This window comes from Mastomys coucha, unplaced genomic scaffold (assembly GCF_008632895.1).
Source record: "Mastomys coucha isolate ucsf_1 unplaced genomic scaffold, UCSF_Mcou_1 pScaffold18, whole genome shotgun sequence".
NCBI lineage: Eukaryota > Metazoa > Chordata > Mammalia > Rodentia > Muridae > Mastomys > Mastomys coucha.
In genome coordinates, this window is record NW_022196900.1 from 61,646,334 (window position 1) to 61,671,065 (window position 24,732).

At 39.1% G+C, this 24,732-nt stretch overlaps 1 protein-coding gene across 4 annotated transcripts in view; it reads left to right on the forward strand.

Annotated features, from left to right (window-relative positions):
- Pde4b (phosphodiesterase 4B) overlaps positions 1 to 24,732 on the forward strand; it is a 539,717-nt gene that overhangs the window by 329,449 nt on the left and 185,536 nt on the right. The window contains exon 1 of one of the 4 annotated variants that reach the window (XM_031377967.1): positions 19,048 to 19,306. The exons of the other annotated variants lie outside the window; for them this stretch is intronic. Within the exon in view, the coding sequence (XP_031233827.1) occupies positions 19,257 to 19,306 (50 nt within the window). The 5' untranslated portion in view covers positions 19,048 to 19,256. Of the gene's footprint in view, positions 1 to 19,047; positions 19,307 to 24,732 lie in introns of those variants that run through there. 4 annotated transcript variants of the gene reach the window in all.

Sequence of the window (24,732 nt, forward strand, 5' to 3'; positions counted from 1 at the left end):
CACCAGCCCCCAAAAGCCACTTTTGAATTAGTAAGTCAATTAGCATTTATTATATTTGACTCTCCTTAGTAGCCAATAAGTTGAGATAGACTGCTATTTTGGAGTTCAAAATTGACTTTTCACATATCACTGTGTTAATTCATGGGAGAACTAACTGAAGGTCCTTGAGCTTCTGCCCACTGGTGCATGTTATCAGATACTGTCCACATGCCCACATTCATAGCCTGCCCCCATCCTTCCCCATTCCATCCCATGACCATACCATTTTAGGAAAGAACATTCATCCACACAGATCATATTGCCTTTTCTGGTTCAAATGCCTGGTGCAGGGTGAAAGCTATTTTCTAAATCCAGTAAATCTTGTCAGCCTAGATTCAGTGTAACTCTGTGATGGAATGAACAAATTACAGATGGCAGCAATAGTTTGTTTCCGGGTAAAGGGAGTGGTTCCTATCCACTTTATTCTGTCCCTTAAAGTTTCCTCTTGGAAATTGTCTCAAATCACTCAGCAAGAGAAGCTAGAATGAAATGGCCCACCCTGAAATGGGACAGGTATCTTTAATGATATATCGACATCTGAGGCTCTATTGGTCATGCCCCAAACTAAATCCTTGGTAATCTTGCACAAGTCAATAGAAATAAAATAAACATACTTTCTTTTGTGAAAACCACATTTCACGAATATCATTAATATGATAATTTGCTAACTTTCTGTGGAATTTTCTGTAAAATGATCCAAATCTTATCTGTTCCTTCAGGAAAAGAGCACAGGATATTTTTTTTCTGCAATTCTCTTCTTTCTACAATTCCATTTCCCTTAACAACTTCCATGCCTAACTTTTTGCCCCCTAGCAAATGTGTATTCTTAACATAATTGGTTACAACTTCCCTACTATGAGATATATCCTTATGAAGTATCCACATCAACTATTTTTAGTTTATTCACAGAATTGTGCAGGCAATGCGAGATTCTGAACTTCAAATATTTCTATGGTGTGCAAGGAAACAATGTGTCTATATTCACTCTGTACAGCCTAGAAGTACCAAGAACCATTGATCTGCATTTTGTTTCTAAAAACTTGCCTACTCTAGATGTGTCACAGAAATAAAATCAGACAATATGTGATCTCTTGGGATAGGCTTCTTCCACAGTTATCTCCAAGGTCCACTCCTCTTAAACGTTCAATAGTATTCCATCACATGTGTGTAATGCATTTGGTCCATCCACTTATCAGCTGCCAGGTGTCTGGGCTGTTTCTGCATTCTGGTTATCATGAATACATCATATGGTGACCCTCTTCAAACGTTTCAGGAATTGGAAAGCTTTGTCAAAGTTGTTGAACAATTAATGTCACAGAAAACTAATGAATATTTGGTATTTCCTCACCCTTATCAACAAGTCCTTTTGCTGTTTTACTATTTCATTTAACCTTTCCCATCCCACTGGGTATAAGTGACTGGTCATTGTGGTTTTTAAGCATGTCTTTCTTGAATAATGGTATCTTTTTCTATGCTTAAGACCCATTAGAACATATTTTTTTAAAAAAAGCTACTAATCTTCACTTTTAAATGGCTTTTCTTGTCTTCTTATTATCAGATTTGCTATATAGTTTGGACACAGTTATATCCAATTATCAGTTATATAGCTCACATGTAGTTTTCCATCCTCTAGTTATTGCTCTTGTTTAGTTTCTTGCTTAGTATTATTTATGACACAGTATTTTGATTTCTTTTTTTTTTTTGCTACTTATGCTTTTAGTGTTATGTAAGAAATAATTGTATAACACAATGCTTTGAAATTTTATTGCTATATTTTTTAAAGAGTTTAATATTTATGACTTAGGATTTGATATATTACACATTTGGAGATAATTTTTCATGTGTTATGTTGTAGTCAAGATACATTTTCTAAGCATAGGTGTCCAGTAGTTGCAACACCATTTATTGAAATGACCATTATTTACTCCATTGGATTGCCTTGACACCTTTGTAGATCATTTGTTCCTGGACTTTCCATTCTATCACTTATATCTATGCCTATACCTATTCTCATACCCATATCTATACCTGTTCCTATACATATACCCATACATATAACTAGATAAGCCAGTGTTGTATTTAATTCATTGTAAGTTGTTTTGAGATTCTTCTTATTGCCCCCTACTCTTTCTTCTTGGAGCTGAACCTATGGTCTTACATATGCTAGGCAAGAGCCTATATCTAAACTATAACCCAAGTCCCTAGAGCTAGGGAAGTTTTATTATATTCCTAGTAGGTTTTATAATAAAGGATGTGGAACTGGGCACATGCTTTTTCTTTCTGTATCTATTGAGATAATTGTTCTTTTAAAATATTAATTAATATGGCATATTACTTTAGTTGACTTTTAAATATTAAACCAACTTCCTATTCTTAATCATGGTGTCTCATGCTTTTGTGTTATGAATTTAATATACTGGCATTTGCATCTATGTTCATAGTAGATAATGGCCTATATTTTTCTGTGGATTCAGAATGGTGCTGGCTTTGTTAAATGAGTTGGAAAGGCTTTCATTTTTCATTTACTTTTATATGGATTTGTGTTCACTTTTTGAAAGAGTTTGGCAAAATTCAACAGTGAAACCACCTAGTCCTGAGAGTTTTTTGGTTTGTTTTGGTTTTTTTTTTTTTTTTGCTGAGTGCTTTGTGGATCAAGAGTGTATAAGAAAGAGAACAATAGAGTGTAATGGAAGACAACTGTTAGGTTTTAAGAAGCAGTTTTGGAAGCCTGGGTAGCAGGAGCTGCTGCGACTTCCTGCTGCTTGCCTGTTAGAGTCCCCTTTGTCAGCTTCAGGTTTCTTCCCAATGTGGGACTTGCTTAATCTCTCAAATTTATTTCTTACTGTTTCTTTCATACTATAGGCACCATGCATGACAAACTAGTCTCAGAAATCAGTGCTCTTCTGCAGGCACAGTGTTAAGATTGACAATGAACCTATAACCAATTCTCCAAAAGATAAGCTCTCTATCATCCCCGAGCAGTGGTGGCACACACCTTTAATCCCGGCACTTGGAAGTCAGAGGCAGGTGGATTTCTGAGTTTGAAGCCAGCCTGGTCTACAGAGTGAGTTCCAGGACAGGCATGGCTATACAGAGAGACCCTGCCTTGAAAAAAACAAGAAAAAAAATCTCTGTCACTCCATAACTTTGTGCATAAAACTCTTACTTCATAAATGCTGGTGATTTCATGTGTGATTGACCTAAGGATGAAGGTTCACTTCTGGTATCACGTTCATAATCCAGACTTCTTTCATGCTCCAAGTGTATGTAGTAGGGAAAAACCTTGGGTTGCTTTTGTTTATCTTCCTATTCCTTGCCTATCATAAATACTCATGGCAAGATCTGTGCTTGATTCATGTCTTTATCCTAAAGCTGCCAGAGTGCATGACACACAGTACACATGTAATAAATATTTGCTGAATTAATGGAAAGACCGGATTTCTAGAATGAGATTTTCCCCTTCATTTCAGATAGCTGAGATATTATCATGGTTCTCTGTATTTCTCAAAACACCAGGTGCAACACTGATAAATGCTCATTGTAGGTAATGCTGCTGAATGACAAATTAATATTATAATGTCAGCAACATATTTTGAACTCTCATAAAAAAGCATCATAAAAACCCCAAAGTAGCTATAAAAATGAAATGATAAAAATCTACTTGGATGACATCTCTTTTTGAAAACACAAAGCTAAATCTGTTGTGTTTTGATACGTAATTACACTTGAAGGTTTTAGATGCGACAGAGCTGTGTTTGGGAATTCTGGTGATCACAGCATTGCTGCTTGATACCAGAGAAGGGAAAATCCATTTTGTAAGCTTTCCAGCAACAAGCTTAGTTTCCAGTGTCTGGAAGCAATTTCCAGTGATGTTTACTGAAATGTCTTAGACTTCAGGAAACACAAGAGCACTGTGGGATTACCAATGACAGGAGCAGATCTGCTGCATCTTATCTTCTCTCTTGTCACAAGAAGAAGTTGGACAAGCAGAGTGGCAGCATTGACCATGGCATGAGCAGCACACCATACCACCCAAACATGATTAGCAAGCTCTTTTAAACATGATATTAAGGCCTACATCAACCAGAATTTTCCAGACAAACAGATATAAGTCTCTCTCTGTCTCTCTCTCTCTGTCTCTATCTCTCTCCCTCTACCTCCTCCTTCTCCCTAACCCCTCTGCCCCCTCCTTCTCTCTTGCTGTGTGTGTGTGTGTGTGTGTGTGTGTGTGTGTGTGTGTGTGTGTGTCTAAAATGACATTGTTTTAAAGAATTGTCTCATAGAGTCATGGGGTCTAGCAAATCCAAACCTTGCTAGTCTGGCTGGTAGACTAGACACTTGGGCTGGAATTGAGTCAGAAGTTTCTAGGTGAGGTCATCATTTTGGAACTAGGGAAGATATTGGGGCTACCATTTTGAGGAAGGACCTCCTCTTCTTTGGAAACCTGTGTTTGTTCTTCAGATGATTAGGAGAGATGTTGTACACTATTTAGGGTAATGTTTCTCACTTAAATAAAGCAGATGGAGAATGTCAATCACATCTGCAGGTGTTTCACAACAATCCAGATGAGTGACTATGTGAATACTCTAGACTAGCCAAATGGATACATAACAATTATAACAAGGTTCTTTGACATTTAACTCCAGCTTCTCTTGACCACACCATGCATCTCCTTTTCCAGCTTTTCATGCCTATACTTAGTTGTTACTTCTGTTCAGTCTCCTGCTTTTTCCTGTCTTTCAATGGATGTGCTGGACCCTTCATCCCTATCCTGGACTTTCCCTTCCATCCCAGGTATCCTACTTTTACCTGTCTTCCTGTACAAGAGTCCTTTACCTTCCTAAACCTGGATGTTTTTCCATTCAGATATCACTCCTTGAACCTCTGACATAGTTGTTGGCTATGAAGTCTCCTGGCTCTGCTTCATATTATTCTTAAATATATTTGTGGCAGCTGTTCCCATCCTTGTGTCCTGAATTGCTCCAGAACCTCATGATTTTTTGTTTGGCTTGGTTTTAATATCTTTGATCCCCATAGGTGATAGATTCTCATTTATGTACCCATCTTTATCCTCAGTTGGCCAGGTACTGTGCCAGCCTCCCAGGATACAAAGATCAATTAGACAATCTTCTCATTCACTGAAACAGCACAGGCTTGTGGGGAAGGCAAATAAGCAAGCTGTAGGTGTCCATTAGAATCTGGAGACTGAGTTAATTCCTGATGGAGAGGTGTAGTCTCTCCCTGTCAGTATCTCCCCCACCTAAACACTCCTACCAACAGACTGCATTAGCCAGACAGTGGCTTTCAGGGTGCTGAGAATTCTGTCCTCACAAGACTTGTGGGGGAGCAGTGTGTGTGGCGTGATGTGAGGAGCATGAAGGAGGGCAGTGGATCCAAAAATAACTCAGTTGCTAAGATGCCAGATGCATGCCATGCTGGTAATTCATTATTTGGGTTTAGAATTAACCTATCAGAAAATGCATCTGGAAGAAATGTCAAATACCTGTGCTAAGGTCTCTTTCAAAATCCCTTCTCCACTTTCTTTTTCTCTGCTTTCTTTTTTCCTCCTTTAAAACTTAGCTACATTGACCTCTCTTGCAGATTAAGGTGGTAGGGGTTTCTCCTCAGAGTCCCCTTAGCACCCTGTACCTGACACATTTTGGCCTCTCATCCTTTCTTGCTTTTCTCCTTACCGTTTGCCACTAGCCTGAAGTCTCACAGAAAACATCTTTTCATCTTTATGACCTCAACATCTGTCACAGTACCACTTAGTAAGATGTTTATGGATTTGTGGGTGGATCCAAGTAGTTCTATGTGACGTGGATCTGCCATTGCCTTTCTGCTCCTATTGAATGAGTTCTGGGCCCATGTGAGGGACCCTTTGGTGAAAGAGAACTGATAAGTAGATAAAGAGTAAGGGTCTTAGAGAAGCCATGATGTCCCTGGGGTTGTTCTAGACTCTGATCTCTGTTGCTATTTACTTGTTTAGTTGGTTCATAAAATAGTTCTTGAATTAAGCATTCTCTTCTGCTCATTTTGTGTCTATAGCATGCAAGCTGCCATGCCTCAGAGTCTGTCAAGTCTAAAGGATGCTACACATGCTTTATTTCTAAAGGAAAAATGATTCAGCCTGTCTTTCCTTCCATGTGATGAAAACACAGACTTCTCCTTCCTCTTCTTCCTGTTTTTCTCCTTCCCCTCTACTCTCTCTGCCTCCCCTCCCTCTGCCTCTCTTTTCCTTGCTTCTCCCCCCTCTCTGCTCTCCACCCTGTCTCTCCTCCCAGCTCAGTCTCTTCTCCCATCCTACCACCTCTCCTTCCCCCATCTCCCCTCCCCCCACATCTCTCTTCACCCCTGCCTCTCCTTACCCCCTCTACCACCATCTCTCTGTCTCTCCTCCCATCCAACCCTGTCTCTCTTCCTCCTGCCTTTCCTTCCCACCCACTAATATTCTCTCTTAGCTTTAAGGAAGAAGAGAGCAAATGCAGCTAAAAAGTGCCCCACCTCCCCACTTAGTCCCTTCTGGTTGCAAAAGAAAACCCAGATGTTTACTCCAGTTACAGGGCTAGAGTTTGCAAGATGCACCCAGACTCAGGCTCAAATCAAGACAGAAGCCAAGGAAACAGGAGTCCACTATCATCCATGTTGCTTTCTCTTGCTGAGGAGCTCTGTCTCATGTGATGCCTCTTCTCTCCACAGAGTTGCTCTGCTTCCCCTTGCTCTGCCTGTCCTCTGTCTCCCTTCTACTTCATGTCCATGCTCACTTTGTGCCTCCTCACCATTTCACATGACCCATCATGGCCACTCCCAATTTCCACCATCTCAGGCCATTTCAACATTAAGCATATTTGTTTCCACACAGCACATGAACAACTAATTTTAATATGTGTATAAATAAATTTTTAAAACTAACTTAGGATTGAACAACAGACCCATTAATTGGCCTACTTATATGACAGCCTATTCATTGTCACCAGTAGATTTGTGTGTGTGTGTGTGCCATGCACATGCATACACATGTACAAAATTTACAAGATGCCAATAACCATGTCACATTTTGGACATCTTAGTACAGTTTTTGGATGCTAATACAAAATATGTCTTTAGTAAATTATAATGAAAAGTAGGTTATTTTGTCTAAAGGTTCTGACCCAAATCTGGTGCAGTCTTCTTGATGACGATATTCTTGAGGTGGTACAGAGAATCTTATGATGATGAAGGGAAGAGACCCAGTGAAACTAAGAGATTCTGATGGCAGATTCGTTCTCAATACAAACCATTATTCCATGTTACATGGATACATAGTTACATTAAAAGACAGTCACATTCATGAGGGTAGAATCAAATCCCCTCTAAGGATCCCACTTGGTCTCATGTAATAATGTCTTATTTATGAGGCTTAAATTTCACCAAGAGTTTTAGAGGGAAACCTTTCATCCCATATAAAATACTACCACCATGAAAGTCTTAACTCTGCCCTTACAGAAACAACTCCTCATCATCCTCAGTACTGACCTGCCAGCTAATCTCCCTTCTCAATTGTCCCCAAATAATAATAATAATAATAATAATAATAATAATAATAATAAATATATATATAATAGCCCAGTGGTGGTAGTGCATGCCTTTAATCCCAGCACTTAGGAGGCAGAGGCAGGCGGATTTCTGAGTTTGAGGCCAGCCTGGTCTCAAATTCCAGGACAACCAGGGCTACACAGAGAAATCTGTCTCAAAAAAACAAAAACAAAAAAGCAAAAAACAAATAAATATACAATAATAAAATAAATAATAAATAAACAATAAAAATAATTAATTAATTAAATAAATAATCATCCCCAAACAAGGATCAAACCATGATACCCCCCATTTATTATCAACAAAGGCATTTATCATCCTAATCGGTAAAAAGGTATCTGTTACCAACTTCTTTGGTTTAGTTTCCTGCCTCTGCTCAGTTTCCCATGGCCACTGTTATTCATGACATTTATGCGATTACATGTTCTTGACTTTGCATGTGAAAGAATAGAGAGAGATGGGAATGTGGAATGGAGGGAGGACACATTTAAGAGACATGCTGATTGAATTTCATGTCTAAATGACAGTGCCTTGAGTGTCAAGACTGGCCATTGCCTTTGACAGGGGAGTGTGTGCTACACCCTTCCAGCAGAATTCACAAACAGCATTTTCATCTGACTTCAGATTTCATCAAAGTGAGTGAGTGAAAGGAACTGAAATGCATGAGCTCACTGGGACATCAACAATTTCTTTACTTTTCAAACTCAATAGCTATTATTGTGGAAGACAATGCAAGTGTTATAAGCAGAACTCAAATGAGAAGCCTGAATCAGGACATGTGTGGCATCATCATAAATATTTAAGATGGGGACATGATAGAATGCTTTGTGAGATGCAGTTTGAGAAAGACCAGAGTGAGTGTTCACTTAGTTCATGGTATTAAACACCTGGTTCTTATACAGTCTTTGGAATAGACAACATGCATTTATTATATTTATTATATGCTCAGTTTCTAAGGTGTCACTGCATTTCTATCTTCCAAATACATGGTTTTTTGTAACTGTTTCTGTTCTCAGTATTCTCCTCAAATACCACATCTCTCATGTAATAAACCCCGTGACTCTTCCTTTATTTACAATAAAGCCCACGAACTGTGCCGGTTCACCATCTCCACTTTTCAACCCAATTTTCATACTCACAGCTCCACTGACGTTGCTTCTTTTATCAAGATTGTTATTGGGACCAACCATCTTGTGTATTCTGTTGTACCTCCTCAAACATTTTCCTCTCCTTAGCTTCAGACAGTCTGCCCCACTGATTTCCCAATGGTGCCAGTGGATGCTCATCTTCCAGACACATAGCGTCTACAATTCAGTTCCTGTCTGTCTCCTCTCACATCAGCTGAACTCTGGACTTCAACATTGTCTGTCAGCCAGCCAATGGCTGCCAGAATCATATCTCCAACCCTATTCTTTCCCTTCAGCTCTAAATCTGTGACCACAGCAGCATCTTTCCTTTGTGGACTAGGACCTCAAACTCGTATCCCAGAAGTAAGACCTGGAAAGACTCTACTGTAAAGTGGGAGTCCACTTACTACATGGGGGCTATACTCTTTTTCTCAGGCTAGGCATTTAAGTCAGTGAGTTCCCACAGGCCTTGCCTTGCACAATCACCTGGAATTTGACTTCTGATTACTCTCCTGCCACCGGTCACCAAGGCAAAGCACCATTAACACCTGGTTTGTCTTCTAAAATATTCATTTACTGGATTGTTCACCTTCATTCTGACTTCTTCAGGCATCTCTCCAGTGGGATTATTTTAAAAACCAAACCATCTAGTGAGCCTCATTCATGATCTAATGAAATATGAGGTTTGTTTTGGGTTTTTGTTTTGTTTTGTTTTGTTTTGTTTCTAGAACCTATTCTTGGAGTTTTGTACTTTGGGCTAGTGAAATTACAAAGATGAGAAGAGAAAACATGAATGTTCAAACTGTTTTGGTCAATTCCCTTATAGAGTGCCAAGGTTCCCAGTGACTGCAAGGACCCTACCTGGTGTCCCAAACCCTAGCACACTTGCATAATGTCACCTTTGCCACCATATAGATTGCTTTAGAGACTCTTACATACTCAGTATCTTGCCTGATACACATTTAAAATAAGTTTGGGAAATTTCCAGTCAAATAAACAGTTGTGGTCTGCTGTGTTCCTACTATGTGTCTGGCATCTTAGGGCAATCATCTTATTGGGTTATGGCCTTCCTGAATTAGGTACCTATAGTAGATTAATAGTGCTATAGGTACTAGAGTAGGTACATATAGTAGGTTCATAGTGCTATAGGTACTGTAGTAGGTACCTGTAGTAGATTCATACATAGTGCTGTAGGTACCAATAGTACTTACAATAGTTATCTCAGTCATTAATACACCCTTCCCTCTGGTAAGAGGTCTCACTTGTTCATCCAAACACTGTAGGTTTTACCAAGGACTTTGAAATTGCCACCTGCTGTCTAGAAGAACTGACATGCTGGCAATGAGCAAATGAAGGCTGTCACGTGGAACTTTTACAAAAAAAGACTAAAGCAGGGAAGAGTCCTTCCTTCTCATCATGAGGCTGGGGCACAGAGCATGACTGTGTCCCTTGTGTGAAAGAGCTTGACTAACAGACCTTGCTTGACATATAGAGACTAGAGACAGCACAGAGATAGTGACCAAGAACTGTTGAATCTTTCTATTCAGTATTGCTTGAGGTTGGCACTGCGTCTACCCTTTCATTTATTACAATGGCTTCATTATAGGGCCCAATAGTTCCTCTGTTTTAGTTGTGCCCATTTTAATTAGTTGCTCGACACTCACAAATTCAAGATCTTTAAATAGTGCAGTGTATTATATCCTCACTTTATGGTTGCAAACCTCAAAGCCCAGGAAATTAAATTACCTGTTACCGATTAAGAAACTAAATGAAATTTGAATTCAGGTCTGTGTAGTTCCAGTAACTCCCTTTCTGCTCCACTGAGTTGCCATTATTTTATTTAGCACTCAGTAAGTAGAGTTAAACATATGACACAATCTACTTAGTGTCATTTTTAATGAGGACAAGCTTCTAATATATCCACAAAACTGGGAAAAGATTCTCGCTGTCCAAGCAGCCTCACACAGGTCTCTGTACAAGTTTCTTTATTTGTAAAATGTCCAGGTTCGAGTCAATAGCCACTGATGGTCTTCTCTTTACAGGAAAGTTTTCTAATGTCAAATTGATTCTTAGTACCTCTGAAGATCCAATTATACCAACTGTGTCTCTAGGATTTATTTAAATATGAAAACAAAGCACATCAGGAGGGGGTGCCTGTGTCAGACTTCATGATGAGCCAAGTTGGCTTGTGGCCCTCCAGCAGTACGGAGAGCAGCTCTGTTTCAACTCTGGGATGTTATTGTTTCCAGATCACAGTCTCATACTAAAGGACGCACGCACTGTCAGGCAGGAATTAAAAAATATTCTCAAGCAGCCTTTTAGAAGATGAAAAGGTGGCTCTTTTCCCTCCTGAAATTACAGTATACTCTCCTAAGTCTTGGAAACTCATCATTCAGAGAAGTTATTATAAGTGCCTCGCTCTTGCTTTCACACTGAGTACAGAACAATTTGTGCAGCATATCAAGGCGTGTACTGATGACAGGTTTGAACCCAGAACCAGTGCCAATTAATAGCCATGGTTATGCAAATCTGAAGACCAGCACACACATGGGCACACACACATGCACATAAATTCATATACACAGAGTACCCCCCCACATGCATGCACACACACACGCACACACACACACACACACACACACACATACACACACACACACACAGAGTATGGCCTTTTTCTTTCTGTTGGAGTGTTTTCTTAGACAGACTGCAGGAAACTATCCCTGGTGGGAGCTTTTGGAGACTTGCCCAAGTCTAAACTATCAGGATACTGTTTCTGAGTGAGTATCTGGTTGAACACTCAATTCTTTGAATAAGAAATCAACTCATCCTTTTAGAAACTCTCTTCTGCAGAAGTTCTAATATTTTGAAGTTCTTATTTAGATGTTTTTTTGCTACTCATAAGGTATTTTCATGGAAATTACCCATTTTCCCTGCAAGGTGGAGAGGTTGCGCTGTCACTATGTACATTTTCCTTCCTTGCTCACAGCATCACATGACTCTGTGACTTTACATATACGACCCTTCGGTTCAGTGACTTAACCTTGTTCTTGAGATCAGCCACTTATCCACTGCTCTTCCACGCAGACTTCTGGCAGTGTAAAGCATCAGTGATTTATGGGTACACACATCTGGGCTAGACTCTCAAATTCACTGGCTTTATGACCTTAAGTACATGGCTTAATATTTTAGATATCTGATTTCATTGTCTTTGAAACTGAGTTGATGGCAACAAAATTGTAAACTTGTTACAGTCTATGAGAATCTGCATAAAACCCATGGCATTTACCAATGCCCATATCACTGTCATGCACGGCAGGCACTCATCAAAGGACTCTTATCTTAATCCAAGTGCTCTTGACTGATGAAGATGTACCCTGTTCATAGCTGGTGCGTGAATGTCTCTAGACTGTCCAAATCTTCAGTGAAAGTCTTGAGTGTGAGGTCATTCCTGGGATGCTTTGTACCCTTTCTGCCTCTTGACTTTATCCATATTGGAAAAATAACACTCAGGGACGAGCTTGTAATTTTACAGGGATGTTGGGTGCTGAGGGGGTTGTGTGCATGCCTACTTTGACTTTTGACATTCTGGTGCCATTTGATCCCCTTGCCTAAGACACACACACACACACACACACACACACACACACACACACACAGTCCACACAAAGGTAGCCTAACAATGTGTGTCATGTGGAGAGTGAAGCATCTCCAAACTCTGCAGTTTAATCATTCAGAACTAGTTACTGAATCTAATAGATCTAAAAGAGTGTGCACCAGACTTTGAGTAGCCAGCTAACTTCCCACTTGTCCATAGCCACAAATCTCCATTTGCTTGCAGTCTGTACTGACTTCTGGTCATAGTATGTGGATGAGGTGATGAGGGCATTAAGTAAACTGAAGAAAAGTTAAGGATTGTGAATCGTTAGGATAAAATTCAGTGAGCTAGCTATTATGTTTATAATGAACAGAGGATCCAACCCAACATGACTTGAAGTCAGTTGTCTCATTGTCATTATGCACAGGGAATTGACCATACCCTGGACTGAGCTGTCACTGTCTCCCTTGACTTTGGGGAAAGTGCAAACCTAGACTGTAAAGAACTGTACTCAAATCCTTCCCTGCTCTTTACTTGCTACAGTGTTGAACACTGTGTAAGACAAATCCTCTCTAAGACTCATCTGCAAAATAGAAATACTGTCTCAAAAGGAGCTTCAACTAGTAGATAAGGCTTACAGATCACTAAGATCCCAAAGATCTGTGATGCCTGCCATAATATCTGATACAGCATGTTTTGTTGAAATTGATGTTTTGTCTGAACATCAGTTTCCTGAATCATACAATGCAAATAGATATACTTTTATCACAAGATTGTGGTGGCTACTAAATGTAACAATATGCAAGAAAGTTCTTTGGAAACTCTTAAATTAGATTTAATAATTCTATTTTAATTGCTTGTTTATGTGGATAAGATACTATAACAGTCACAAAGAACATTATTGTTGCTTTTATTATTTATAAGTAAAATGGCACAGATCCTAATTTTTCATATTAAAGAGATGCTCCTTAAAGGAGATGGCTTGGAAGTAAAACCAAAAAATCGGTTTTTGTTCAGAAGCACAATATTTATTATAATATACCTCAGCCAATTAAGTCATGTTCTTAAAAAAGATTTATTTATTTATTTATTTTTATTTATATGAGTACACTGTTGCTGTCTTCAGACACACCAGAAGAGGGCATCAGATCCCACTGTGGATGGTTGTGAGCCACCATGTGATTGCTGGGAATTGAACTCAGAACCTCTGGAAGAGCAACCAGTGTGCTCTTAACCGCTGAGCCATCTCTCTAGCCCCTAAAGTCATGTAAGTAAATTTATTTACACTTAAAATTTGTTAGAGAGAGATCAGCTTTATGATGTCATTTACCATTAGTAAGTTGAAAGTTTGGTGACATAAATCAGTGCTGTCCGGATTATGCAATTGCCAGCTGCTTTGGGACAGGCTGTGCAGGTCCCCACTGGTACTGCAAGAGATAGTGCAATCACCACTCAGTGGAACTGCTTGTTCAGGAAAGGCTGTTCGTTGCTGAGGGGCAACTAAACCTGAATCCAAGATCTGTGCACAGAACCTGCTGGAACAGAAAAGCCAAAAAAAACCATTGGTAGATGCTATCCTGAAATAAAGTTTTCCTGTATGTAACCTTTCCCCAAGACTGAGGATTCTCCAGGATTGCTTTGGAAGGGACCAGGAACCACTGTTATAAGCAGTGAGGTTTACTCTACTAGAAACAGTAGTCAGTGCTCACGTGTAGGAGCTGACAAGGAGATGCCCAGGTGTAAGTGGCATCTCTCACACCTGTCTCTTTTAGCTTACATTTGAGTCGATGCCATGGTAATTAACTGCAGCCATGAAAATTTGTGAACTGTCTCCTTAGGTTCAGTTTCCATTTTAAAATGAGAGCAGAATGATCCTTACTTCCAAGGATTATTTACAAGACTGAGGTAAATTTACCAAAATATATAATTCCTTCCACAGGTAATTCTTGTTGTTATGGTTATAATTATATCAATATTAATATTGCAACATTTAGTGAGAGATGCGAGTCAAAGGTCATGCATTTTTCCAAGACTGACACCAGAGAGTCAGTGGGTTTCTCTTCAGAAACTCAAAGGACATTTTTTTCTTTCTTCAGTTGCACGAATTAAATGAAATCCGTTCCACTGTTAAAGAACTTACATTGGGGATACCAAGAAATGCATGCAACCTCCTCCACACTTGCCAGAAAATAAATAAAAGTAAAATGATCTGAGCAAGATTTCAAAAATAAGATCAACACACAAAATCAAATGTAAGTCTATACATCACTAATGTCCAACTTGAAAATTAAATTAAGAAAGTAATTATATTAACAGTGGCATCAAGGAGAATAAAGTACTTCAAAATAAAATTTCCACGAACATGCAAAGCTTCTGTATTATAAACACTGTTTAAAAATGTTCTAAAAGTGCTACGTGAAAAAGTATCCAAATATGCAATAAAGAGAAGAAAGATCAACTAGGCTTAACTAAAATAAAAAAAAATTATAAGCTTTCTTTGTATCTAAGAATATTATTTAATAAATAAAAGACAAAACCAGATTTAAAAAAAAAAAACTGAAAAGGCAAAGAACAGGTAAAACTCATGTAAGTCGTGTCTCTGTGAGGGTTCTTCCTCCAGAAGTTAGCAGCAGCGGCTCCAGCCCAGTACTGAGGCTCTACATCACCCAGGTTTTTAAACCAAGAAAATAAATACATATTTGTTTTCTTTTTGGGTTTCTGTTTCTTCATCTTCCTGTGTTATGGATCAACCTAACAGTCTTGTAGTAATTACGCCAGGACTCTATCACTTAGCTGTACCCCAGGCCTTCAGCAGAAAATTTGAGTCTTCATTTCTCCAAAGAGGATATAGAAGTGACCAGCGCCCAACAAAATGTGCTGGATGTTAGTAACTGTCTGAGGTATGTAAACCAAAACCACAATGAGCTGACCACTTTATACCCCCCTCAAATGTCTATGGCTAAGATGGCAGACAATTAAATGCTAGAGAAGAGACTGAGAAATTAAAACTCACATTGTGGTTGGGAAAGTTACAGTTTTTCAAAATATTAGACAAGTTATGATACAACCCCATGACTCGGATTCTGAAATTCCATCAAACAAAAATGAAAGTACATTTGTAAAAATACTTATACATGAGTGATGTTATAGAAGCATTATTTTATTAATAATAGCTTTAAAAACTAAAGAAGTCCAATAGCAGTCAACAAAAACAAAATGAGATGTATCCACATGAAATCCTTTCATAATAAAAAACAGTGAAACTCTTATGCATGCTCCACTAGGAGTGAAGCTCTATGTTGAGAGAGAAACCGCATATTGTACATGGACAATTATCCTAGTTTCATTTCTGTTGCTGTGATAAAATATCCTTGCAAAAAGAAACTCAGGGGAGAAAGTTCTTTACTCTGGTCTTCACTTCCAGGTTAGAGTTCACTGTTGTGGGAAGTCTAGCCAGGAACTGTATGTTCACAGTTCAGAGAGAAATGAACACACACATGTGTGTGCTTGCATACTTGTGCTCAGCTAGATTTCTCTACTGTTACTTACTTCTGTGCCACTGCATAGGGAATGGTCCTGCTCACAGTAGGCTAAGTCTTCCCACATTGATAAATTTAATTAAGGTAGACAGACCCGCAGGCCGACACCATGTAAATAATCTTTCATTGAGACTCTTCCGAGGCTATTCTTGACTATGTCAAGTTGACAATGAACAGTAACCATTATAACAATGTTGTATATAGACAATATATGTGACATATACAAGTATGATCTATAATATATATGCATACTGTGTGCTTTAATATATGTAATTTGTTTAAGATAGGCAAAGCTCTGAGACAGAAAGATTAATAGTCCTTACAAGAAGGTGTAGATAATGATGAATAGAAACTTGATATCTTTAGGGATGAGGACAATATTAAGAAATTTGATAGTGGTGACCAGTGCACAATTGTATTTTCACTGTAATTGGACACTTTATAAAGGTGTATTGTTCTGCAAGTGAACCATATCTTAAGGTATTTAAAATAAAAGGAACACAGGATTTTTTTTTGTTAATCCCTTTAAACTGCAAAAGAAAATAAGGTTATATTTTCTTTTTTTTTCTTACCCTCTTTTCAAGATTAAAATCTTAGTTTGTCACAGAGGCTGCAGGAGTGAGCTAGAGTGAATGACGTAGTAAATTAGCCATGTTTCATATTTTAAAAATTCTTGTCAGAGATTCCGAGGTGACCTGAGTAAATTTCTCTCTCTTTACTTACCCCAAAGCAATCTGTTAGTAGCATTCAGAAGTCACCTTGCCACCTGGGAGTCACTGGGGCCTCAGCTGGTGACCGGTGTCTTCTTCCTCCCCACTGACTATTGCTCAATAGTCGTGTTGATTGATTCGCTTACCACCAGAGAATATAAAGCCTGCCGTATCATAGTTATTCTGGGCTAGGGAAGATGGCCTTGTTGGTAAAGGGCTTGCTATACAAGTATGAGGACCTGGATTTGGATCTCAGCATGCGTGTAAAATCTACACACGGTAGCATAGGTTTTATAGCTCCAGTGTTGGGAGGGAAAGAAACAGGTGGCTCCCTGGAACTCACTGACTAGTCATAGTAATAAAATGATGACACTCCAGGTTTAGCGAGAAACCTTTTCCTCAAAAAAAAAAAAAAAAAAAAAAAAAAGGAGATCCCTGACATTGCTCTCTGGCTTCCACATGCATTAACATGCATGCCGGTACACATTATCCTGGACACGCGTTGTCCTGGCCCAAACTATTGCTTTCACAAATATCACTTGCATTTAACCATAAATTAAGCCCACTGTCTTCTGTTCTTATTACCCATAAACCTGTGGACCGGCATTCATCTTAGTTTATGAATGAATTTTTCAGCAAACATTTGTTGAGCACCTACATTATACTAGGCAATAAAGTAAACCCTGCCAGTTATTTTTTTTTTTTAACAAAGTCTCTTTTGAGGTGTCCCTGTGCAATGATGAATGTGATGAATATTAAGTTGTACATTAGTGACAGAGACTGCAAGGGATGACACAGTAGAGCGCAGAAGCAGGAAGGCCAGGCACAGCCTCTGTAAGGAGTTGACATGAGAGCAATGACCCGAGAGGAACATTTGTGTGGGAGCTGACTCAGAGAGGATGCTTTTTGGGCACGTTTGTTGCTGGTGGGCTTTATGACATCATATCTCACATTGTAGCCTAAGCTGGCCTTGAACTCACCTCAAATCCTCCAGCTTCAGATGCATAAGTACTGAGATTATAAATGTATACCATGACTCCTCACTGAGAAGAGAAGAAAAAAAAACCTAAGAAAATGAACAGTTTTTCTGAGGCATGATATAGGAACAGCAAAAGCCCCTGCTTGGGCATGTGAGAGAGGGAACAGAGAGCTGATCATACCTGAAACTTGAGCTTATCGTGATTTTGGTTCTGATTTGGAACATAGTAGAGACAAGCTGCAGAGTTCTGACTGGTGGATAATCTGTGATCTGGGTTTTTAATTAATTTTCTGGATGTTATTCTGAAAGCACAATGGAAGGACACAAGAGCAAAGTCTAATTAGCAAAGACCAAAAGGTTGACCTTCTCACATACATACATAAAACATATACATACATACATACATACATACATACATATGCATGCCAGTTGTTGCCATAACAATAATGAGTTTGTTTCTAAGGTCAGCTTCTCTGGAGTATAATGAGGGAGAGGAAGCAAAGAAGTGGAAGTAAACCTGAAGTAAACCAATTAACCCTTCCAGGAATTTGGATCCAGCTAAAATACCCCGTTATCGGGATGTAAAATGTTGATGAGTAAGAATAAAGCCCAAAGCAAAAGACAAAGGTGATGCCATGAAAGCCTACCTTTTCATTTGACCGAAGGCTGTTGTTGCTAGTAAAAGTAATAGCCATATTTTACCTGGTATCCAGATCACTGGCACCTCTGTCCTCCCTGTCTAATGTCTTTTGGGAATATTTATCACTTCAGTTCCCGGGGGGCAATCTAAGGGTCTTTGAATGTCTTCCTGCTGTGCTAAGTTAATGGTGATCCTGTGCCTTGAAAGATCATTGCATCTACTGAGAGACCTAGCTTCCTGGGCCAGAGTAGAAGTTTAAATGCACACAGGCATGCTGAGAGCATTCCGGAGAGCCTACCGAAGCCTGAAAGTTGAATTCATTATTCCAGTCTCACTGTTATTTCTTTGTGTAATACAGACATTTTCTTTGCTCCATAATCCTCTGCAATGAAAAGGACTTAAAAGTCTCTCCAGGGTTTCTCCGTGGCTGTAGTCTAACATATGTCAGGAAATCTGACCCCGTGTGTTAGGTGTTCTCTCGCCGTGTACTGAATGGGCTAAACAATGCAGAACGAGTCAGACAGGAGGTTCAATAGCTCAAAATGCGAAGCAAAGGGTGGAAAGAGAAGAGAGTTCATTTGATTAATGTGAGCACTGTGAACTTCAGCTAAAAGAAACCCCCCAAATAAGCTGACATATCACCAGGCATGGAAGAGAAAATACAGAACAAGGGACAAAATGAATACTGTTTAAAGGGGTGGTTTTCTGCAGTTTTGGATACTCAAATTCTTTGCTTCTCTGAGGTAAACTGCACGCAGTGCTACACACCCCACGGGAAGCTCTCATGCTGATTTGGCTGCACGTCAATTTTCTCATCTGATTTCTAAAGGAAGCTACTTGCGATGGTCCTCTGCAACCTCATGTGTCGATTGCTAAGTCATTGCTACTCACACTGGAATGATCTCTACTCCGCAATGGAGAGTGGCATGCCATCAGAAAGAAAAATGAACGGACAAAGAGCTCCGTAGAAACTCTGGCAGCGAGAACACAGAGACGCATGGAGATGAGCTAAGTTACTGAGCGGTGGGCTGACAGTATACCGGTTCAGGATGTTGCACGTGAACGACTTGCCTCCTCCCAGGCGACACTCGTGGATATGGTAGGTGTTGCTGGAGCCACAAACCTGATCTGACACTTCACAAGCAGAACTGGGAGGTGGCTTCACGCTTAAACACGAGTAATGAGAAATTTCAAATAAGCAGATGCTCAGGGGCAATGTGAGCTTTGTAAGATTATACAGTGTTTGGAGCATAGTGAAAGTTCTATTACTTTTATCAGATAGTAAAAGTTCGTTTTTTTCTGACTGTTTTCTTTTAATTTTAGAAATATAGAATAAATTGAGTGGAGTTTTTATATAATAATTATAAGTAATCTGCTTATTCAAGCCAGAGTGAAATTGTGAATGTTAATTTTCTTGAAGTTTAAAATAAGACTTTATTTGAAAATCTTTCATCTATTAAACTCTTACAAAAGAAGGTAATAAACACTTATTATAAAACTGTAAAGATTGTTAAAGCCATGCCTAGATACATATTTTATGTGGTTCATGGATTATGTTTTTAATTTTGTACTGCTTGTTTATTTATTTTGGCAATACCAGGAATGGAACCTAGGGCCTCACACATGCTAAGCAAGCCACTCTACTACTGTGCTACAACCAACCTCTAATTGCATACCTCTGAGCTATAAAAGAGACTTAAATTAGTTTCCACTGTTTAAAAAAAATATATCTGCTATCTCTGAACTGCGACTCCGTTTTGAGGGGTAATGGCTTTAAGAAATATGGAATTACAGGTGGGTGAGAGACAAAAATATCACAGACCAGAACCAAGCTGATACTTGTTGGTTTGATATGAGTGATTTGTGCCATTGAACAATTCCGGATTCGTGTATTCCAATGGAATTTGTACATATATTTTAAGCCTGAGTATTGCATATAGTGATTCTGGAGGGCAGAAAGGATGGTTGGCATAATGACGTACACAATACCTGGTGTCGGACTCTTTATTGCATTCACTTTTCAGCAACACTGATGAGCAAATACAGAAATCCCAGCACTCTGATTCCTCATTTTGAACATAATTAGTCCTCATATGTCCAACCACAATTTTTCCTGAAAACATTATTATTTTATTTTAGAATTTAGGAGACATTCAAGGAAAAGGAAATCAGAATTCTGATTATTCCTCCAGAATGTTGAGTTTAAAAGAGAAATTTGCTTAACGGGATCACAAAAAAAGAAAATGAACTATTTTCCTGCCATTGTCATATATGTGTCTGATCATGGTCTTTAAATGAGATATAGAAATACTTAGCACAGTATCTGGTCCAAAGAGCTCAACATATACTATCAATCTACATACGTCTCCTTAATGTTATCTATCTCCTTTATGTTAGTTTAAGGTTGTCATGCGCTTCACTGAAGCAATGGTCAAAGACAAAACACAGCTCCTTGACTTCTCACAGGTTGCTGTTTTTTCAGGACGCTGCTATGTGAACAATTTAAGTGTAATTTCTAGCAAGCGGACATACTTTAAGAAGAGAAAGGTTGCATTAAGCTTTCTTTGATCCCAAATCCTCTTTGGGGATGAAATGCCTTTGGAAGGTGAATGGGAGTCACAGTTTGGAGAGTGTGGTCCCATTCCAATGAGACAAGATGAATCTGACCCATAAAGAGGGAAAGTCAAGCGCCTTGTTTGCCAGACGTATGAGCTTGGGTGAGAGAGGCCTCCAGTTTCCTTGGCTGTAAATAAGCTCCCAGGGCTTGCCTTAAAGTCATGTGAAGACTGGGGACTGATAGGAAGTGCTATTGCATGTCCTGGCACAGACAAAGCACTCCAAATGCTAGTTCATATTAGAAACAAAATGTAATTTGGGTACAGTGTGTCTGACCATGGCGTTTAAATGAGATGTCCAAGTAGTTAGTGCAGAATTTGGTCCAAGAAACTCAGTGTAGACCTAGTGAGCCCTGTTTTGTCTAGGTTACATTATCTGTAAGTTGGTTAACATTGTTGAAAATACCTATCTTTTTTTTTTTACCTGCAATGTACTATACAATTAAACTTTTAAAATTTTTTTCATTTAGCTCTCAAAATGGATGATTTACTCATCTTTCCAGTATATGTCTGTTGAGAACTTATTATTTATCAGATACTGTGTTGGGTTTCTGGAAATGAAAGTTGTATGGCTATCAGAGAGGATGAATCCAAAAATAAATGAATTACCATATTACTGCTACAACAGTAATACATGTATGCATGCTTCGCCTTGGCAACACGGACGTGCTTGAGTCCAATAGGGTCATAAAAGAAGTGACTCATGACTAGAATATGGATGGATAAGTAAGCTGTAGGTAAATGGAAAATTGCCAGACAGATCTTCCAGTCACGATATAGATATAGCAGAGTCAGATTCACTCAGGGGCTTGGGGTGGGGGTGTAGGGAACACTGCTAATCCCAAGTCACAAGAAGAGAGGAATTGTTGGAGACAACCATGAAAAGGCAGACCAAGCTGGCTAAACTTCACCACTGCTTCAGCTGAGGTCTGAGAGCCGTGAGGAGCCCACAAGTGTATTCAGGCAGAAATGGGTACAGCTCAATGAGACACCAGCCTGGAGGCGGGGGCTACTGAGGGCGGTTTCTATGGAATCCAGGGGTACTTCCAAAGAAATAGAGTTGTGTTCTATTTTAACAGGGCAAAATTTAGACATGTGCTGCTAAGCCCACAAAAGTCTGCTTGCCTTTTTCTATAATCTTTGAGGTATAGCCATGGCAAGTTGGAAATGGGATCTCAATTATACTGCTGAATTAAAAGTGAGAAAATTTTTCAACTTTTGACAGTGGAAGGTTTAGAAACCTACATAAGAAACTTCGTAAAGTTTCTACACTTAGTGACTGATCTCCTTTTATATAATCTCTTAAGAGTTGAGGGAATCTATTCCAGTTGATCCCACTTGACTTACATAGCTTTTTGAGTGAGTCTATGTTTTTTATATTGAGCTACAACTAATAACAAATGACAAATGAATCTGTGTTTTTCCTTTTTTCACTTAAAACCACATCAATGAGTTCTATGTAAACAATCACGCTAATATTCTACAGGAATGAGACTTTGAAGAGATCTCAGAAGGAGTCCCCTAATAACAGGAGTCATGCACACAGTGCGTTGCACCCCATTTGTTTATTTCATAGTCAACTCCTTTGTCCTATGCTACTCCTTAAAGTGGGCTGAACCTACACTTAGAATATCCAGTAGGTCTGATGATGTGATTAACTGAGTACCATGACCATCCACATATGGAACTAAGTTACTAATTTGTTGGCATTACCAAAAATGAGTAAATATTTATTCTCTAAACTAAGAGAAAATCCATGGAACGTGACAAAATGTATTTGCCACTGCTCAACTCTAAGCAGAAGCTAATGGTCAAACCGTGCAGAAGCCAATTCTGGCAACCATTAGGTTATAATTCTGTGTATGGTTCTGTTGTAAAGTGCAGCTTTTCTGTAGCTCAGAAATAACTCTTTGCTCTAACAACCTCAGCACCAGGAGAGAAAAAAGAACCTGAAACTAGGATCCTGTGATGAAGAGAAAAACCAGTACACTCTGAATATTCATATAATCTGAATGCACTATCTTTTGCTGAAAGCCACTGGTAGGTACAGACAAAATAAAAATTCATTTCAACTAAGAGCTAATTTATTTGTAGATGCCCAAGATGATTCCTTTTGGTGCTGTAGATAGCATCCTCCTCCTGAGACGTTAGCCATCCACAAAAGAAACTGAAAGGAGCATCTGCAATCCTACTTTCATGACAAATGAAAGCACACATGATGCTTGAAGAACTACACTTGTATTTTCTTCTTTTGCTATTTAACTGAATTTCCCAGAGCCTACTTAAATGGAACGCACACTTACGTCAACCATCTATCATTCTGCTCTGCCTAGAGCTGAGTGTTGTAAAGGGTTGGGGCCAAGCATAAGAAAGAAGTATGAATGCACTTGCTTTGAATTGGGGACAGAAAAACAAACCTTATGAGATTAACTCCCTGAAGAATCATGCAAAAGACTTTTTCTCAGCAGACAAAAGAGCAAGAAGGAATTTGTTCTTATTCTGTCTGAAAGGTACCTAGGACTTCTAAGCTGGTGAAAACAGATGGCTCAGGAAATTATCCTCAGCGTTGACTGCAGAAAGGGATGCTGGGATGTTAGCTTGCTCCTAGGACCTTTCTCCATGTCAGAGATACAGCTTCCTCTTTGTTGCACAGTTGAAATCAATAAGGGCAAAGTTCCTCAAGCTGATTGTAACAAAGATCCCAAGTCTGGAGGTCAACTGGCAAAGCATTAGCAAATTTGAGAGTGATTTTGAGAGCTCTGTCTGTAAAGCCTGGCAGGTTTTGCTCTCTCGGTGCTGGTTAAAGGCTGCAGGTCCATCCACTTTTTAAGCACTCCTGCCTGAAACGCAGTAAGTACTTACTACTGGGCTAATCACTGTCAGTCTGAGGGCTAAAATCCCCTATTTAGGGTAGCACTTACACTTAATTTTCTCATGATCTTTAGAAGGTTGGAGGAAGTAAACACTTTGTCTATGCTCTACTGATCAAAATGATAGCATAGATGAAATTAAGCATTTTAAAAGGCAATCAAGCCATAAAATGTATTCATCGATCACTTTATTGGTCTTTGTGTCAATAACTAAAAGTGAATTTTTGAATTGTCGTGACAGTCACATCAGATTTAGGAAAGCAGAACCAAAGTATTTCATGCAAATTAACTCAACGTCGAGCTTAATATTACTTAAATTCATGAATGATTCAGTATAGGTGGTATGCAAAGAAGAATCCTCATCACAGCTCCCCTCACAGTTAACTACCCTTTTCTTTATGCTAGAAACCACATTCCTTCACTAACGGACATTGAGATTGCTCCTCTGTTATGCTTATGATCAATGGCCCCAACGATGAGCCGCTTAGTGAGGATCCATCGTTGCTATATTCTTGTCCAGGAGGTCCTTGTACTGTAGTGGGTGACATAGATACCTGCCAAGAAAATGACTGGAGAAAGGCCATAGAAGAGCTGTGCATAAAGCTCCTTGAAGCCCCATGGAGAACTAGAGGCTTCAAAGAGGAGGTGCCATTTGTACTCCACATCTCTGGGGGCTGAGTGTGAGGGAGGCCCTTTAGATAGACAGAGATAGAAAAGGGCATGACTGACTTTAACCAAGATAAAGCCTACAGAATGCCTTCTATATTTTATTTATGCATGTTTCCACACCTCCCATATTACTTACTACAGTGAAATGGAATATGAGCTATATGAGAGATAATTTTTTTCCAGTCTTTCTAACTGATATGTGGATATAAATATGAGGTATAGATGGTACAGGCAGATGTATCCATATGTACACATATGTTTAGACTAACATTAGCATATACCAAGTACTCATCAAATACTTAAACTAATGAGTGTGCATGCATGTATATAGTAATTGTATGACTTGAGATGTACTCATATCCAGAAATTTC